Source organism: Uranotaenia lowii, chromosome 2 (assembly GCF_029784155.1).
Source record: "Uranotaenia lowii strain MFRU-FL chromosome 2, ASM2978415v1, whole genome shotgun sequence".
NCBI classification, from domain to species: Eukaryota; Metazoa; Arthropoda; class Insecta; order Diptera; family Culicidae; genus Uranotaenia; species Uranotaenia lowii.
In genome coordinates this window covers 49,653,199-49,673,874 of record NC_073692.1, presented here as the reverse complement: position 1 = coordinate 49,673,874, position 20,676 = coordinate 49,653,199, and the positions used below count along the sequence as shown (strand labels likewise).

The following is a 20,676-nucleotide window of genomic DNA, read 5'->3' as shown; positions in this document are numbered from 1 at the left end:
TGCAGGTATAGTACAGTCTTGAAATTTTTGTGGAGTATTAGTTAGATAGTTGAACTAGATTTTGTGAAAATTTTAGAAAAATATATCAATCCAGACAAAAATAGCAGCTGGTCAAAGTTAGAAGCGAGTGTGCTGTTTCACGTGATTTCATTTCTTTTAACGCAACTGTATGTAGGTTTTTTCTGGATTAAAAAGCCAAAACAATAGAATAAATTAAACTTATTTCTTTGATTCGTTACAAAAGCATTTTTCAAGAAATCATTAAACAAACATGATTTTTTCAAATAAATATTTTGAGCCACAAGATCCATACTCTAAAATTTACAGTTTGCTGAGGACCTTCAACCGGGTACTATAGATTGAGAATCCAAAATAATAAATACATTTTCCTCATTCAATTTAAATTAACCCACTGAATTAATTAAATTCAAACTTCATCAATTTCAATTTAGAAATGAATACTTGCAAAAAATGTAAAAAAGAATTTAGAATCAGAATTGATGCGTTTCATCAAATTAAAAAAAAAATTTTGAATGCTAAATTTTCTTTCATTTTTGCCTTGAATTTTTTGGAATCACGTCTGGAATTGGCTCAGATTTACACGTCTATTTTAAATGAGAAATTCCAAATCAATGGTCAAAAATCAATCCGGTATTTGCCAGGTTTTTGAAGGAATTGCCCGGAATTGCCGGCCGGATACATGCAAAAAAAAATCTGGAATGCTTAATCCAACTCCCAAAGAAGCAGTTTAATTGAATAAAATCAGAATTCAACCACTGATTCAACTACTATTTCGTGGATCTCAACTTTGAATTCAGATCCCATCAACTTTGAGTTCAATATAAAGTGTCGAAATGAATATAATTTTAGAAATTATGGATATTAAAAGTCGTGCTGTCCCGAATAATTTGGTCGAACATCACGCAAATATTAAATTTGCAAACAGGCCGAATATTAACAAATTTCAAAGCATTAATAAGCGAAAATAACTGCTCGGAAAAATGATAAAATCTAAAAAAAATGTAAAGATTGCCTGAATACAATTCTTTACTTTGAAGACAAAATTCAAGGCTTTCTGCAAAATTAAGCTGATAGTGTATTTGTTTATTCCGAGTGTGGAATACGAAGAGCACCGTGGTACCTATTTGTCATTTTTTACCGAAAATATTATTGATTGTTTTTTATCGTTGCAATAATATGCAGTACTTTAATAAATATCAATTCACTATTTGAATTTTAAATCTTAATTTTAAAGACAGTTTTGAGGTCTGGGTTATAAAAAATTCTGGGGCTTTTCAATTTAGAAGCAGCTGAAGAGGAATCAGATTATTTCAAAACTTATGAGTTTCTTCTCACAAATTTCTTGAACTGCTGAGCTCTGACGTGAAATTTCAATTCAAATTCTGAATCTCAAATTTTTGAATCTTGAAACCAAAACTGAGTTATTTTGTAGTTTCTCGGTTTCGGTTCTGAATTCCTCAGTTTTTTCTCGGTGCGATTTTCAAATCCCGGTTTTTTCCTGGTTTTCCTCTTTCTGTGGCCACCCTGCATTGGTGTTACTTTTTTGCTGCTGCTGCTGCTGACGGCTGCTGAATAAAAATATTACTGTTAGCAGCTGGTTATTCGAAATTTTTAAAATTAGCTGTGAATAACTGTGAACTGTGAATAATCGTGCCTGAAGTTTGTATGGGATTTTGAGACATTTTGTTCGAGAGGAACATGAAAATCCAATTTTTTATCAATAACTTTCTTCTTCTACGGCCGATTTCTTTTGAAAACGGGTTTTCTTAAAGCCTAAATTAAGACAAATATTTCATTGGAAGATTGCATTTCTATTGGAGTTATGATGAAAAAGCTATGGGTTTCAAAAAATGGACTAACTTTTTAAAGGGTGATATTCATCACTATTGATTTGGCTCTGCTAGGAACATTTTGACGCAGCATTAACAGTGATGAATACCCCCTTTATAAAAGTTAGCCTATTCTGAAGCCTAATAACTTTTTTTATCTTAGCTCGAATCGAAATGAAATCTTCCAATGAAATATTTGTCATAATTTAGGATTTCAAATCAAAAGAAATCGGCCGAAGGGGTTAAAAGTTATTGATGAAAAACTGGATTTTCATATTCATGCTGAAAAAATGATTCAAAATCCCATACAAATATCAGGCTCGTTGAGCGACCCCTTCTCGTGATCCGATCTGTCCCAAATTTGGCATGAGAGCTTGTTCTAGGCCTTGAATCAATTTTAGCCTGCAGCGCATAACATTTCACAAATCTTAAAATTTTCATACAAATTTGGGGTAGTCTAGCTGCTTCTATAAATTAACAAGTAAGAAATGTGATTTATGCTTCTTCAATTTTTTTTCGAAATTGAACCAAATTTAATTTTAATCGATATGACCTGAGCATTTTTAAGAACTTACGCACTTAGGCCACAATATAAAATATCGAAGAACTAATTTTTTTATCAACCATTAAAGATAAAATAAGATTTTTCTGAATATCAAAAGAAATCAGAAACACAGGTGATATCTAAACTAGAGAATAAAAAACTCAAAATGCAGAATAAAAGATGTTATAAAACTTCCAAAAGCTCTGTGCATGATCTTTCAATGGTTATTCAATTATCAATAATGTTAAAAATCATAGCTTTAAGTTTTAACATTTACATTTACACATTCAAACTTTATTTTGTAAAGTGTTTTAATTTTTCGGCAAATATGATTCCAATGTTTCAAAAACCAAAAGGTTTTTTTTATACCCATTCATGTTGAAACGCAAGCAATTTTCAGAGAGAAAAAAAGTTCAGCAAACCGAAAACACCTCCCAAAACTGCTGGAGCCTAATTATTGGCCCCGGAACCTGTAATTCCGTCAGCACTTGTTTAATACTTGTGTATACTCTCTTTCATAGCTTTTATTGAGTAGCAGCCCCCTTTTTTTGCAACGGGGCAACGTAAGAATGAGATAGGACGACAACTTACCATCTGATCGGAACTCCAAAAACCCGTAAATTCATATGTTGACTTTCCGAAGAAAGGGGGCCCGGGAATGGAAAGGGGAGCTTCAATTATTGCGTAAAAACGCGCAGGTAACCTTCAAGTGCAAATTTTCCAATTGCACACCGTAATCATTGGCACCTTATGAGTAACTGGTGAGTGCACTTGAACTCCTCCTAGCGGGAGGGCAGGCGCCCGGCTGGGTTCCAGTAACGGTAAATTTCGAACGTTTTAAATGCTCAAAACTCGGAACTGGTAACTACAACAGGAAGTTTAAATGATCCATGATGATGAGGCGCCCGTGTAAGTTCGAAGCAAATTGGTCTGCAAATAAAACGGTAGCCACTTTACGGTTGGGTTCGTCGCTTGCCGAATGTGCTCTCGTTGAAGTCTCCCAGTGGCTTTGAATGCGGAAATTTGGGAAAAATTATACAAAAGTGGATTCAACAGATTTTCTTACTTCTTCTCACCGTTAAAAATTAAATTTTAAAATGGAATGTAGAGCATTCGCGTTGAAGTTTCCCAAGAAGTGTCTAATCAGCCCAACAGCCTCAATTCTGTCAACACTGCGGCCCCGGTAATTACGGAGCCTAATTTAGCCCAGACAAGCAATTATTTTCATCATTCATCTTCGGGTGATGTGATGGAGTTTTGAACGAACGGTTTGAGACATCCTACTGAAAAAAAAAATTGGATGCGGTTAGGCAACGGGAAGCCGATTAAATCGACAGTCAGTCGCCGACGCCGGATGAGCGTATAAAAATTATTCCCAAATCTCGGAAACCACACTCGATCGACTTCCTCCGGGAAGGCGCAAGATGTCCAAGAGACGATCTTCAACGGAGAACCCCCCTAAGGAAAAAACAATCAAAGAATGAAGGTTTATCTAAATATAGGTGTCTTCAAAAATCTGTCAATAATTTTCTGTTCTGGTCGATTATTATCTTATTATATGTTGTCTTTTGTTTTGCCGTTTTCTCGGTTCTTCCCGTCCACCTCTTCAATTTGCTTTGGATTTTACGTAAATTCCCCTTCTTCTTGAATTCTGTTCGATAGACACCTTGGAAAGCTACCGAAGCAAAAATATTCCGTTCCAAGTTTCTTGGACTTGAATTTTGCGAACCGCAGTGCAAAACCCCAAAAAGAATAAAAAACGAGCTCAATAATCGATCACCCAATTCCCAAAGAGCTTAAAGGGCCTGATGTTGATTGATTGATTTGTGTGATTTTTTTTTTGCTTCTCTCTTTCCCTTTGGATTGGACTCTTGCCCTAACAAAATCGATCTCTTTCGAAGAGCGAAAAAAAACGAAACAAAATAAGGGCACCGAGAGAGAAGTCCTGAAGGGATAATTGAGGCGAAAAAAGAAATTATAATAAACAGCGTTGTCCAGGCAGAAAGCAAACGATCGTTTATTGCTGCGTTAATTCTGTTTGGTTAATGTTGTGGGGGCAAATTAAGACCCCCTGCTTCTTCTTCTTCCTGCTAGGGCTGACTGGATTGGGACAGCCCCATTAAGATAAGGAAAAAAAAGCGAAAAAAAAACTTTTCAATTTCATGCTAATTATTTCAGAACGGTTTCAACGGTCGGTTTTTTTTCCCTTTTTTCATCCATCTGTCAATGGGTCCCCGAAGATCGAATTGGATGGAACGAATCGCGACGACCCGGTTGATTACACTATTACACCGGATTGGGAGGACCGCCTCCCGGTCATATTAAGTCCGATTGCAAAGAAACAATTTGCACACGAAGCCCCTAAAATGTAGGGGAAAAAAACGAACAAAACTGTTCGAGGACCACAATTAATGAAAAAGGGGGTCTCAATAATTTTTCAATCAAGGCGACTCGAGACCGCCGCCGCCATCGTAGCACTAATTTGCGATTTTATTCGATCAGATTGCTGGTGCTGCTGCGTGTAATTGAAGTACCGATAATTACTGTTCCAGACCAACCCCAAAAGTGGGACCACCGATTCTGTTGGTTGTTTTTCATCTTTCAGTCTTTTTTTCTGATACGGATATTACTTCTGACGACTTCAGTCCGAGTTACCCGGGTATGTCATTAGCAGTCCCCAACTGGGAAAACAAGCAAATTGTTAACGAGATTCCGGTCTTAATTTGATTGTTTTCAGCCAAGTTGTCAAATCGTGTTCACCTAGGGGCATTGACAATTTTTTGTTGGTTTTGGTTGACAATTTTGTGCCATTTCTGCGAGAAGAGCAACCAAGTGTGTTGATGCTGGGATATTATTTGGGAGGATATCAATTTTGGGCAATTGAATATAATAGTTTCGGTTACAGGTTTAACTGACTTGAATTTAGAATTAAAAAATTCAAAATAATTTTTACATTTTCTTTTTATCTACCTTAAGACTTATCGAAATTGATAAACATTCAATTCAACTTAAATTTTGTGATATTCTGAATGCATTTTTCATTTCCCGTTATTTTGGGGGAAAAAATTAAATTGCTCTCCCCAACGACGATTAAATTCAAATAAATCTGGCTTCAGTGCTCCGGGGTAATTATGTTCCGAATATAGTTTCTCGATAAGCAATTTTCTTCCCTCTCCCATGTTCCGTGGAATCCCAACCAAACCCCCAGCGCAACCGATCCATCAAATCAATCGAACTCGAATTGGCAGCTTGGCTTCTGTCGATGAATCCTGGCTTCGCATCCGTCACTAAACGTCATCCAAAGAGTTGACAGTGACAGAACAACAACAACAAAGAACGAGGAGGACCTCAGCAGGAAAGGGGGGATGATGACTATGAGTGTTCCTTATGGATTGGTCCAGCCAGCAGCGTCATCGAGCAGCTCCTTGATGCTTCTGACAGCTTACAAGACACGATCCACGGGCACAAAAAGGAAAATTACATCCGAACATTAATTTCTTTTTGTTGCCGCACGCGGTCTTTCGTCGATTTTTTCCTCCTTTCTATTGGACAGCCATCCAGAAAACGTTTACGTCAGGAAATCGTTGAAAATTGAAACTCAAGTTCGATGGAATGGTGCAAACAGATGAAAAAAAAACCTTTCGCAAAGGAAAACACTGTTGGTCCTTGCACCAGCATGTTTCTGCTGCCCCGTAGGGCTAAGCTCGTTACTTTTGTGGGGCCGGACAGCGGCGACAATGTTTACAGTTGTTGATTTTTCTTTTCTTTTTTTTTGCTTCCTTCGACAAAAAGTGCAATTCTCACGAGAGGGCCGCAACCACAAAGCAATATTGATGGGACAAATTGAAACGAGATTGCAACCACGTTAGGAAAAAAAAGTTGAGCTTTGAGAAGCATGGGAGTAGGGAAAGGAGAGAGCAACCAACTATTTCAGTAAGTGACATTTAATTTATAATCAATCAATTGTGGGCCAATGGTTTTGTCGAGAAATTTTCTCCAGGATTAAATTGGCAAAATTCCTAGACTACCACCATTGGCCATTAAGAAAAAAGCTGCAAGAAAATTGTTCTCATGAGCTACAGTGTTTAAATAAGAATCAATGAACAGCACAAGGAAACTAAAAATATCCTCATCTTATAAAGCTCAAACAGACCAATTTTGAAAAAGTCATCCATAAGAAATAGACAAATAAGCAAAAGCCTTCTAAAGCCTTCAGGCATATTCTGATGTGCTTCGTTCAGTGAGAAACACGTCCAGCTTATGGGACTTTATCCATTTTATCTTCCCAATTCATTTTCGGCAAATATTGTATCCCTGTATTCTCCCTAGCAGGGATATTAAACAGTCTGGATATATTGGAATTCTCATTGCTTAGTCCAATTTCAGAAAAGTTTAAAATACATTCTATTTCTTCTACAGATATTGATTATAAATTTTAACAACTTCAAAAAATTACTAATTTATCTAATTTCTATATTTCTTGTGAATTTTTCAAAAAAAATCTTTTGTCAACTTTCAAACATGAATATTTTTTATCTCTTAAAATTATTTTTTTCAATTTTTAAACTCTTAAACCTTTTTTCCTTTAATATTTTTTTCGTTTCTTTCTACATATCGCATTTTTTTTTTTTGTTAAAAAATTTTTGCTCCCTTTTTAGTGTTTTTTTTTCCTTTTGTTCTACTGTTTTTCATTAGCTTTATTTTTTCATATATTTTTAACTTATCTCTTTTTTTATATTCAATGTTTTTTTTTTAAAGTTGGGTTTATCCCTTTTTAATTTTATTCCATTTGTATTAATATTATTCTCTATTTGATTCCTCATTTTTTTTTATTTTTTTTTTCTATTTTATGCTTTTTAAAACATTTTCTGTATACTTGTTATCCCATTTTGCAACCTTTTATATACTTTTTTCCCATTATTTTTTTTTCTTTATTTCCTTTAGTCAAATTAAATTAAATTTTCTTTTTTAATAATTATTTTTTGTCCTTTTTTATATTTTTTTTGATCCTTTCATTTTGTTTCTTTTTTGCGTATTTTAATTTTAAATTTTATCTAGACAGGGTATTTTTGTACTTCCCTTTTTTTATCTCCTTTTCTCTCATTTTTTCAATCCTAATTTTTTTCTTAATTTTTTTGATTATTATTTTTCAATATTTTTTTACTAAATTTTTTTTTTTTTGGTTTCTCTTTAAGAATTTTTTAATCTATTTATCAATTTTTTCTGTTTTTTATTCTTTTTATCTCCTGCAAATTCTTTCACTTTTTTCCGTTTTAAAATTTTCTTTTTTTTAAATTTTTTATTTACTTTTTTTTGGAATTTTGTTACCAATGTTTGATTTTCAATTCCTAAATTTATTTTAAATCCTACTTTTTATTTTATTTATATTTTTTTATTTTAATTTTTTTTTCATTTTTTCCATTGTTTAATCTTTTATTTCTTTTTATTCCGTTTTTTATTTTTATCAATTTAATTATTTTTTCCTATTGTTTACTTATTTCTTTTTCCTTTGTTTCCTTTTATTTTTTTATTTTTCAAAGAAAACAAAATACAGACCCCGTTCGATTTTGGCAACACGCCCGTACATTTTGTGTTGCCAAAATCGAATGTTGCCAAAATCTAACGGTTTTTTTCTCAACCTTTTTTTCAGTTATTTTTACAAAATAACTATTATTATTATCAAAAACGTTATTTTTAGTCAATTTCCGACTATTTGTAGTAATTTTTTTATTTTTTCATCATGTTTTTGATGCATTTTGCACTTTACTTGTTTTGTTTATATTTGCTGTTTTGAGTTGATTTTTGTCATTTTCATTCATTTGTTTGAATCTGTTTTTTAATTTTCTGAATTTTTCATCTTTTTTTCACTTTTGAGTACTTTATAAAATTTTAAAATTTTTTTTGTTTTTACTGTTGCATTTAATCACCATTTCAGAACATAAAAATGTATGAATGGTGTTTGTCTATCTAATCTAAATTGGTCCTGTTATAGCAAAAACCAAAAAGTTATGTTGTTTCTTAAAACCGTTCGTTTTTGGCACATGTGTCAAAATCGGATGTTGCCAAAATCGAATGTTGCCAAAATCGAATGTTGCCAAAAACGAACGGGGTCTGTATTCCTTTTTGTTTCTTTTTTTATTTGCTTTTCATATTATTCTATCTGTTTAACCTATTTTCTTACATTTTTTTTAAATTTCTTTTATTCCCTTTTTCCCCATTTTCATTTTTTATCCCTTTTATGTATTTTTAACTTTTTTAACATTTTCTTTTGTTTCTATTTTATAACCTTTTAAAATTTTCTCCTTTTTTATAACCATCCTTTGTTAATTTTTTTTTCCTTTATAATTCTTTATTTAAAATATTTTTTACCTTTTTTCATTTTATCATCTTTTACTTTTTTCTTTTATAATTTTTTTTTGCTTTTTTTACTTTTTTTTATTTTGTCAATCTTTTTAATATTTTTCTCCTTTTAATATTCTTTTCTTTTTTATTTTTTTTCCTTTTGAAATTTATTTCCTTTTAATTTTTTTATTTTTAATTATTCATTTCCTTCTTTTTTTTGATTTTTTTTCCTCTTTCTCCTTTAAGTTTGCTTTTTTTTTATATATTTTTTTTTATTTGTTCCCATTATAATTTTTTTCTTTTTAAAAAATTTTCCATTTTTAGTTTTTGTTATTTCCTATTTAATTTTTTTTCCTTTTCTCCCATTTTTTTAATTTTTTTTTAACCTTTTTTTCTCTTTTTTTTCTTTTTTGATTATTTTCCTTATTTTTTTACCTTTACATTTTTTTCCTTTTAATTTTTTATTTCTTTTTTAAATTTTTTCGTTCCTTTTAATTTTTCATTTTTTAACTTATTTATTCTATTCTATTCTATTTATTTTTTACCTTGTAGTTTTTTCCTTGTGTATTTTTTCCATTTTATTTCCATTTTTTTGTTTTTTCTCCATTTTTGGTTTTTTCTCCATTTTTTGTTTTTTTTTTCCTTATTTCCATTTTAAATTTTGTTCCTTTTTTTGTTGTTTTTCCTCTTTTTGAGTTTTTTTTTCCATTTTTCCCTTTTTTCATTTTTTTTTTATTTTTTCCTTTTTTATTTTCTTTCCTTGTTTTTCCTTTTTCAATTTTTTTTCCTTTATTATTATTTTTTTCCTTTTTTATTTTTTTGCTTGTTTATTTTTTTCCATTTTTTTCCTTTTATATTTTTTTTGTTTCCCTTTTATTTTTTTTTATATTTTATTTTTTTCCTTTTTTATTTTTTTTTCTTGTTTTTAGTTTTTTTTCCTTTTTTTATTTTTTTTTTCATTTTTTATTTTTTTTCTTTTTTATTGTTTTTTCTTTTTTAATTTTTTTTCTTTTTTTCTTTATTTATTTTTATATTTTTTTCTTTTTTAATTTTTTTTCTTTTTTAATTTTTTTTCTTTTTTAATTTTTTTTCTTTTCTAATTTTTTTTCTTTTTTAATTTTTTTTTTTAAATTTTTTTTCCTTTTTTATTTTTTAAATTTTTTTTCCTTTTTTATTTTTTTTCCTTTTTTTCCTTATTTATTTGTTTGCCATTTCTCCTTTTAAATTGTTTTTCCGTTTTTATTTTTTTCTTTTTGAATTTTTTACCCTTTTCATTTATTTCCCTTTTCATTTTTTTCCCTGTTCATTTTTTTCACTTTTAATTTTTTTTCCTTTAATTCTTTTTTTGTCCTTTTTTCTTTTTTATAGTTTAATATATTTTCCTTTTTTATATTTTTTTCCTTTTTTATATTTTTTCCTTTTTTATATTTTTCCTTTTGTATTTATTTTCCATTTAACTTTTTTCCTTTTTAATTTTTGAACTTCTTTCTGTTTTTCCTTTTTTAATTTTTTCATTTTTTTTTTTCCTTTTATACATTTTTTCTCATTTTTTACTTTTTTAATTTTTAATTTTTTGTTTTTTAATTTTTTCCTTTTCTATTTTCTTCTTATTATTGTTATAATCATTTTCCTGTATAATTTTTCTTTTTATTTCTTTCGTGTTTTTTTTTCTTTCCTTTTTTTAAATCATTCTTGTATTTTTATATTTCATTTTCTTTTTCTTTTTCGCTTTTCATTATCATTTATTTACTTCTATTTTTATTTTTTAAACATTTTGTCCTTTTGTTATGCCCTTTTTTCATTTCTTTTTTTTTATTTTCTGTATCCTTTTTGTATTGTGTTTCCCTTTTTTATAATCTTTATCCTTTTTTATAAACTTTTTGTTTTCCAATATTTATTATTTTCATTAAGAATAGTTTTTCCTTTTTTTGATTGCTGTTTGATTCCCTTTTTAATTAATATCCCTGTGCTTTTGTTATTCGTTTGCTTTTCTTTCCTCCAGTCATGTTTTCCTGTATTCATTTATTTTTCTTGTTTATCTTACTTCTTTTTTGATTTATTTCCCATTATTATGTTTTTTATGTATTTATTCATATTGTTTTATTATTGTGCTTCCTTTTTTATTTGTTGTTACGCTGATTTTTTACAGTTTTCATTTTAATTATTTTTTTAAGCTTTTTTAATTGATTATTTTTCCTTTTTATTTTTGTTCGTTCTCTTATCTTTTACTATGAGATGTCCTTTTTCATTAATTATAAATTTTTCATACTTAGGTACTTTTGTATTATTTTGCTCTTTTAACTTTTTTTGCACTAGATTTCATTTCATTTTTTTGCTTAACAATAAATGATTTTCTTTTCTTTTTTTTTTCACATTTCTCAGTTTTCCTTTTTATTACATATTTTTCTTCTTATTTTCCCATATTTTATATAAATTTTTTATTTTGTTTCCTTTTTCGTCGTTTTTTTTTCATTAATCCTTATTAAATTTTTTTCTTAATAATATTTTCTTCATTTTATTATTATTTATTTTTTCTTCCTTTTCCCCTATTTATTTTTTCCATTTTTATTTTATTTGTTTTCCATGTTTTTTCCATTTTATTTTCCATTTTTTACGTTTTTTTTTTCATTTTTTCCTTTTTAATTTTTTTCCTGTTTTATCATGTTTTTAAAAATATTTTCTTAATTAAATGTTATTTATAATTAGATTGATTCATTTTATTCTTATTAGTTTGTTTGTTTTTAGTTTTCATGATCACCTTTTAAAATATAATTGAAAAAATGTCTAGAGAAAGTATTTTAACTATGCTTAAAATGAAGATTGTAGAAAGCTTAGGACCAGTTCCACATTCGTTTTCATTATAAAAAAATCAATAAGGATTTTGGTATTCACTTGAGCTCTTCATTTGGAGCATGAAAATAAAAAAATATATAGGCCTTAAAACATTTTTTTTTTAATTTAGTCATCATTCTCAGCACATGTTTAGCAATTTTAGAAGAAAAAAATCTTGACAAAATAAAGATTTAGGGCGTCTTTTGAATAGTAGGTCAACAAAACTTTGCATTAAATTTAATAGGAATTCAGTTAAGGCATGAAAAATTAAGTACTTGAACAATTGAAGAAAAAATTATCCAAAAGATATAATTGGGTTTGAAGATGAACTTAAACATTTGGATAGGGTTTCTTAAACGATTCATTTGTAAAATGGTAGATAAATTAACTCTATTTTTTAGTAAACGGAGATTACCACTAGACACAAGTTGAGCAAAACTGTAACTAACTAGTAGTGACTGTGTTCTAGTAGAAATAACATAAAATTTCACAGAATTATTTAGTTTTCAAGCTTGTTAAGTCGACTCTCGGAAAAGGTCTGTCGATTCTTCTATTTATTTTCACTCATCCAGAAAAAATCATGCGATATCGAGATAACGTAATTAATTCCATAGAGATTGTCCAACATTTTAAAAATAGATGTGGGTTACTATTTCTGGAGGTCGTTTGAAAATTCATGTTTCTGAATCTATATAGATAAACAGTTCTGTTATAAACTTAAGAAGGAATCTCAGAAAAAAAAGTTTTGGTAAAATTCAAAAACAAAACTGCATTACTCATGTAGAACTGGAAACAAACAAAAAGATATCAGAAAACCGATTCCTCAAAATCGAAACTCACCTGGCGAATCGCTCCTTCTCTTGAACGTTGTCTTCTTCCATTCTGTTGTATTTGTTTCCACTGGCGCTATCCTCATCAGATCTGTGAATGAAAAAAAAAACAAAAATGAAACCGTTATTGATTAGTTCGACACCGGCGAGCTTAGTTCGTTCGTATGTAGGAGGTAGATACATTTGGAATTAGGGGTTTCCTCGGAAGTGCATCACTTAGAAGACGCGGCAGGAATTTCCACCAGCAAGTAAAAACGGATTCCACGTCACGGAACGTGTGATCGCCTTCTTTTGACGACGTCGACGACGTGGACGACGTCTTCCAGACGGACGTGTGCAGACTGCAGAAAGGAAGCTTTCTGTATGCGGAGGAGCCTTCCAGCGGATGTTTGGACAGTTGTTGCTGACCTACATTAGTTGGTGGGTGTTTGAGGTTTCGGAGTATTGGAAAAGGTTTTGCAATGGTCCGTTCTTAAAAGAGGCTAAGGAAGGGGTGTCGTTCAAATAAACAACAATAACAAACTTCCCCGGGACCAAAAATGGCTCAAACAAAACACACAATCGTAGGCGTTGGGTGCGTTTTTCCTTTTGGCAGGCGGATCAATTTCAAAACCAAGAGCCATCGATTGGCGGTGAAGTGCAGTGAAGCAAACCCGTTTTTTCCCCGGGTGGGCGGATTGACTATTCTTGTCCATGATGACCTCCTGCTGCCGGCGGCGGTTGCCGGTCGCCATTCAAGGATTGAAATGAGGGAAGGCGGGAGCAAATACACAAAAAAGACGCGCGCCGGTCAAGTACGTGGCAAACCTGAGCGGAAAGGCAAATTCGAATCGATTGAAAGCGCTCCAACAATTTTGCTCTCTAGAGGAAGGGGGATATCCCAACATTTTTAGAAGCACACACAAAAACGGTTAACTGGCAGTCAAGTCACACACACCGACCGGGGGGGATGTCTCTTGCTGCCGGACGCCCGCCCACCCAAAACAAGCTCCGGACGACGTCAATGGGGACGCCAAGTGAGCGTCAAACTTCTTCCGCCCTCTCATCATCAAAGAAGCACCGTATCTTCGATCGTTGTATGGGAAGCAGCTCAAACTCAAACACAAACATTCCGGCTATGACTGGGCAATAACAAAAGGAGGGCACGCACCGGAATCGTGTTGTCATGCACCGCAGTCACTGGGTCGATTCAATCCCGTCCCAGTCAAGTGGGTGGACGTTGTTTTGGTTGAGGGGAAGTGCAACAGCACATACACGTCCCGGAGAATCCGGACGACGACGACGGCGACGCCGATGACTACAAATCGGAAGTTTTAAGAATCTTCCCCAACCAAGACTTGGTGCGGCACGCGAACATCATGGGAAGGTTGTTCAACTCCAGCTGGTGGCTCTACACGGGATTGCTTGGAAACGGATGCTACTAATACCTTGTAGCTAGCTACCCGTACATATCTGAGTCAAGGTCAAGAACTAGGCGCCGCGGCGGATATGCTCGATGAATTGAAAATTTTCTGAACCGTTGCCACTGGATCAGAAAAAAAAATCGACAACAACGTACATGTTGGGCCAAGAACCAAATCAACTTCAACGGGAGTACATTGAAAGAAATCTAAATTGGTAGGTATACTTATAACCTTTTTTTTCTGATTTTCCAAAAGGCACTCCATTACTTAATGTTATTCCTCTAAAACAGGGGTGATCAACCTTTTGAACCCACGGGCCAATTCAAATTTGAAATTTTGTCGGTGGGCCGCACTTAAAATAACATATTTTTTATAATTAGCAGAGCTTCACGTCATTTTTTATAAGTATTTATATTTGGCGAAATCAAATCTGAAAAAGGAAAGATAAAACGAATTCACATGTTTAAAACAGAAATTCGACACGACTTCATAAATACCCGATATTGAAAAGATACATCACTAAATCTTTGCCATTTTAAAATTCTCTCAATTTTTTAATAATACTACTTGGCGAACATTCATTCTTACAACATTCTTGTCGAAATCAATGGTATTATACGTCATCACTTTCATTCAAAAATCTTCAAGGACTTACCACAGTGATAAGTAAGAGTGTGAAAAATATATATTTGAAGCGTTAGTCGTTGAATCGCTACTTGACTTTCTGTGATTTTTTTCCACAATTCGAACGTGTCCTTAAAGCCTAGATTTTTTAATTAGATCTTTAAATTGATGTTCTGCATTGGATCATTGCATTGGGATGGTAAGCAAGGTCGTCGAAATCACAGAAAAATGTTCAATTTTAAATATTTTAAGCAACAATCTTCAAAACTACCTTCTTGATTCTAAAATTTTTTTCCAGTTTTTTATAATTTATAACCTTATTTAGATATTATTGGGGTAGGATTTCTAAAGCTACATTACGATTTTGGTAATGTGGAATGCGAATCATAAGTGACGTTACTCAATTTATCGATGTTTGTTATTAATTTTCTATCAAATTTCTGAAAAAAACAACATCACAGATAATCATCAAAGACCTTTAAAGTCGAATCACAGAATTTCAGATATCTATTGCTTTTATCAAGAACTTATAATTTTTGTCTGTAGCTTTGATGCCGGCTGATTCATGTTGATAAAAATTCTAAAATCGGACACCCAAACTTTATTATTAAACTTTCGAAATTTTCTTCAATATTTAAAAATCAAAAAAATATTTCACAAGGTTTGATTTCTATTGATGATTCAAGCCTTTTTGCCGAATTTGAGAGAATAATTAAAAAAAAATCAGCTAAGCGTAATTATTATCATAAAACTTTATTTACGCTTGGAACGAAAATATTGACTGCACTAACGGACTTCGAAATTCCTTTGATCATATGAGCTTCCGGTTTTTTGCTGCTTTTCCGACTCCCTTTAATCGATTTTTTTTTCAAAGCGTTAGGAGTTAAATAATTAGGAAAAATGTATCCTGAGTAAAAAAAAACTCCAATATAACGTTATGCCAATAAAAAATATTGCATTTATGCCTTGAACAGAAGATAATAAATGCTTAAAATGCCAGAAAAAAGTTAACAATCTGAATGATTGTGGGGCAAATACAGATAAGTGCCTATTTGATCAAGTCATATAAATTTTACCAACAGTCCAATGAAGAAAAAAGTTATGGCATAAAAATTTGAAAAAAGCTTCGCGGGCCGCACAAAAAGGTCTCGCGGGCCACATGCGGCCCGCGGGCCGCGAGTTTCTCACCCCTGCTCTAAAACATTTTTTTTTCGCTGAAAAATTCACGGAAATTTATTTTTATGATTAGATACCACTTCAGTTTGACAACAAACATTATCGTTCAGGATAATTTTTTTTACATTATTCATCAAAAATTGCATAACCACGTAATCCAAATAACTGAATTTCAGTACTTTTTCGGGGTCTTCGTTTTTCCAAACCCCACCTTTAGACGGGGTTCAAATTTTTTCTTTTCTACCTTGCACAGAATCATTTTTTTACTCCAGAATGGTTATTAGTTTAACATTAAACTTCCAATAGCTATTTTAAATCTAAAATTAACGGACGCTACTGAAATTATAATTTTTAGAAAAAAAAAGGTCCATTTCCAGTTTTCTCAAGTTTAGAAGTTTGCTAGTCAAACAGTTGCCAATAGTATGAAATGTTATATTTAAATGAATATGAATATTATGATTAGATTTTTAAAATGGTTAATAAAACTCAATCTCTGTATTAATTTAATAAAGTATAATTAAAACTGACATATATTACATAGAGAGGAAAAGGTTATTTTCTCGATAATTTCTCTGTTAAAGTATCTCAATGCCTGTTAAACATAATTTTAATTGAAAAATTGAAAAATTAAAAAAATGAAATTATGAGTTTTCTTATTTTTCGTGATAACCTTTAAATAAATTTCAATTCTGAATTTATTGATACACAAGTCCCGATTTTTACAAAAAGCATCTCAAAATCCCATTCTATTTCTTACTACAATAAAAGGAATCGCAAAAGTAGTTAAAATGTCCACAACACATAAGCCCAAGCTCACATATTTTACCAACTATTCAGTTAATCAAAATTAGCACAGATCGAACAAGGATGGTTTTAAAAACTGGTAAAAGATACTTCCAGGAACATGCAAATCCGGGAGCAAACAAGGCCATTTTCTAACAAAGCCCGAAAAACAACTTTCCTGGTGAAGATGTTTAAATTTCATGAATTCGAATATTTCATAACATTTTGTCTATCATCTATAGTTTAATTTTAAAAATTTTGATTTTTTTCTCCTTAAATCAGTCATTAATTAATGATAAACTACTTGAAATCGATTTTAAACATTTTTACTATCTTCAATGAAGGATCCAAATATTGCCTAGATATTCTAGTTTCAGAGATGCAATGCTTTAGAAAAAAAATGTAATGTAATTTAAAAAAAAATTAAATGAAAAGAATATAACTATTCCTAACATCAATAATGGGCGTTTTAAAGATTTTAATAAATGATATTAAAAGTTAATATTTATTAATATAATAATTAATTTCGCCGTCTTACGTAGTGGTCAAATTCCCGAATTTTCGAAGAACTGGACAAAAATCAAAAATGAAACTTCAGTCAAAATTAGCTCTTCAATTTTTGCACTTTAAAAAATAGATGATTTTTTTGCCTTGTGTAATTGATGCTTCATTTGATGATTTTTTAATTGTTTCTTAAAAATTGTTCTAAAATGTTGGAAATAATGTATCTTTCAAGAAATTAAAAACAATTTTTCGCTTTATTTATACATTCTTTATTGCAAACTTGTTACTTTTAATTTTATTTCATTCGTTTCACAATGAATAAAGTTAGAATGAGAGCATGAAATTCAAAAATAAATCAATGAAAGTAGAGCTCTAAAATATCCAGAGTTCTGAATCATACTTCATTATTTTATATAAGAATTGAGTTCCAAAATTGGGACTTCCAAAATCCAACAGCACCTTTTAAAGCAGGCAGTAAAATCAGAAAATAATATCTGTACTCTCCGGTATCCAGCCTTTTCTTTCGACTCATATTTCGGTCGAACAATGTTTACAGATTGATAATAGTACTAGATAAAGTATAGTAATACTGAAGCTTTGAAAATATACAGGTATTAGACAATGCCCTGCAATTATTTTTTTTTCATCCAAATAATCACAGCTATCACAAAATGCTTTTATATTATGAATACGAATGAAACTGCGTTAAAACTGGTTTTAAATAACGTAGATATAAATCTGTTTTCGAAAAAAAACGTAACAATTCTCATAACTAATCTATAACAGGATAACATATAAATATCTCTCTGAGACAGGTTTAAGTAACGGTTTTGATATGCTCTTCTGATTCTCTACCCGATCAGGAAAGCATTATAAAACCGTTATTCAAACCCATCGCAACGAGATATTATTCACTTATTCAGATATAGCTTCGATATCAAAAACTTCGTGTTGGTGGATTCAAAAACAAAAAATGGTTTTGCTACTTTTAAAGAATCGTTCAAGTAGGAAACAATGCATAGCCCGATCAGAAGAGAATAACAAAATTGTATCAAGATGAGATATTTCGATAGTCATTTTTTTCCTATCAAAATGAGATATAATTTAGTACTCGTAGGATGTTAAAAAAGATGAGTCTTGTATACAATCTTGTGTGCAATGTTTGTTACATACGCATTCACTTGTATGCATTGTTTCCAACTTGAACAATTCTTGCAAAGTTAGGGTACCAGTCGGGAAATTCGAACCTCAACCTGCAGATTGAGAGGCGCGCACGCTTGCACAAAACCATGGCTGGTGCATTGATACACTTCCAACAATTCGAAGCATTTGCTTGCCCGGCATAAAAACAACTAATTGCATCAAAAGAGATATACCTATAATCATTTTTTTCGAAACGACCAAAACAAAGATTTTGATATCAAAGCTATATCTGAATAAGTTAATAATATCTCGTTGAGAAGGGTTTGTGTAACAATTTTCTCCTGATCGGGAAAAGTTTGAGTACAAGTCAGGAGGCAGTCCATTATTGCATACAAGTGAATGCATACAAACATTGTACACAAGCTTGCATACAAGACTAATATTTTTGCATTTTTGGTGGTCAAAATCCTATCTGATTGAGATGTAATCTTGGTATAATGCTATCAATGGGTGAAATAATTTAGCTATCCTTGCATGGACTTTATGTCATAATTTGAGATATTTTAACATCCTAAGAGTGCTAAATTATATCACATTTTGATAGGAAAAAAATTAATATCAAAATATCTCATCTTGATATAGTTTTGTATTTCTCTTCTAAGTGGGATGTTTATACAACTTTCCATGAAAAACGGACATCGAAGTCAACGGCTTAAACCGTACTCTAATGAATTTTGCTCAATAAATTCATAAAATTAAATTTTGGGAAGCCAAAATGGAGCATGTTTAGTAAATAATGTGGGTTATTGACATTCCACTAGAAACTTTTCTCGAAGCATGCGCGGTCCTATGGGGGGGGTGATCGGGGTGATCACCCCCCTCAAGCGGCAAAAAACCGTTATAAAATACCCGAAAAAGCTCGAATGTTTATAAAAAGTTGGAACTTTTCTTAGTTGATGTGTTTTTAAATTTTCAAAATTTTCCACTCCGTGGGGGTGTTTATTCAACAAAAAAGTTAATTTATCACTTGAAAGGCTGAATATTGGGAAAAGTCGGTCCACCAAACTCAAGTAGCTGTAACTTGTGATTCCCTGGACTGAATTATACCAAATAACTTTTGTTGATAAGTTACTCAACAAAAGTATGTTGTTGAGAGTTGATTTTGAATGTGCTTTTAATGAAATGTAGGGACAACTTTTTTAAAATTGTCACTAATTTCCTTCATATGCCTAAATTAACACGAGCAAATCGTAATAAATTTTATATTTGCTTCGAATTCGGAGCTTCTAAATTCTTGATTTTGTTTTGAATTTTAATGAAATAACAAATTTGAAAAAGTCATATAGGGGGGTGAATATGGTTATGACACTGAAATAATGGAAATATTTGTTCTGTTGTCATCATACATTCATTGCCTTCAACACACAATTTCTTTTTTATTTGCTCAGATTTAAAGAAAACAATAGAAAAAAATCATTAAACTATAAACGTACGGATTCATGTGATTGTCATTTTTCTTTATTTTTAGAAATTTCTACCATGTTTAATGTATTAACAGATCATGGTCGTTCTCAGAAGTAAAAAAAAACCTTTGGCCTTCAAGTGTTAAATTACCTTTATTGTAAGAAATTTGAATTTAAGTCAAATTATCCATCGGAGTGATCAGTTTTCCAGTAGGGGTTTAAGAAACGACCATCTAACTTTCTAATCTTTCTTTTTGTCTTTTAGTCACCAATATTTAAAATTCAATCGTAATAAACAACAAGTATTGATGCCGTATTTAATTCATTTTTGATGAAGTTTTGAGCAGCGAAAAGCTTACCATTTGTTTTTTTTTTTTGTATTTCAAAATATTTTTAAAAAAAATTATCAATTCAGAATCAGGAAAAATCATTCTAATAAAACTTCACTTAAAGAATAAAAAGCTAATACATATCTGAAATTAAAATACAAATTTGAATTTAAAATTTAGTTTTTTTCTTTTGTTTACAGCTGGTTTATTGAGAATTTTTAAACTTTATAAGGTCATATCAGATGTCTAATGTTAACCTCATTTTAAAATCTAAAGTATAGTGCTATTTTCACTAGTGTTTAATACAAGGAATTCTAGACTTATTGCAAAATAAGAATTCAGATTCTGAATCACAGTAAAGATTCCCTTTGGCGATTTTTTTCACCCTCAATTTTCCACCATTGAAGTATGAATTATAAACTAAAAATGATTAACCTACATTATGAAATTAAAAAACAAAAATGTAAATTTCAGATCTGATTTTATTTAATTCTGTTTGAAATGTTTCACATAAAACATTCATATTATGGATGACCATGAAAAAAATTCAAGTACTGCCAAACAGAAATCGAATATAAAATATTCGTAATAAAAGTTTACATTTTAAAAAATTTTCTTAAGAGATTTCAGCAACAATAAATCGAAAAAAAAAGATCACGTGTTATCACTCACGTGCGTTCCCTATGAGTTTTTAGAGCCAAAAAGAAACAAAAATGTATTTATAAAATCTGTTTCAATATGAAGGAATTGGTTTTGGCGATAGAGATTCAAATTCATCTCCAGAACCCAAAATCTGCATTCAAAACTATAACGCAAGGAAACAAATCCCATATTTTCCGAAGTGCAAAGAACT

The 20,676-nt window shown here is 30.9% G+C and overlaps 1 protein-coding gene across 2 annotated transcripts in view; it reads right to left on the bottom strand.

Annotated features, from left to right (window-relative positions):
* The window catches only part of LOC129743129 (aryl hydrocarbon receptor nuclear translocator homolog), a 136,085-nt gene extending 121,101 nt beyond the window's left edge, over positions 1 to 14,984 (bottom strand). The window contains exon 1 of one of the 2 annotated variants that reach the window (XM_055735095.1): positions 12,409 to 14,984. In XM_055735095.1, coding sequence (XP_055591070.1) covers positions 12,409 to 12,581 — 173 coding nt within the window. In that variant the 5' untranslated portion in view covers positions 12,582 to 14,984. The remainder of the gene's footprint in view (positions 1 to 12,408) is intronic. The other variant, XM_055735096.1, reaches the window with a different exon arrangement.
* Positions 14,985 to 20,676: the final 5,692 nt, after the last annotated feature.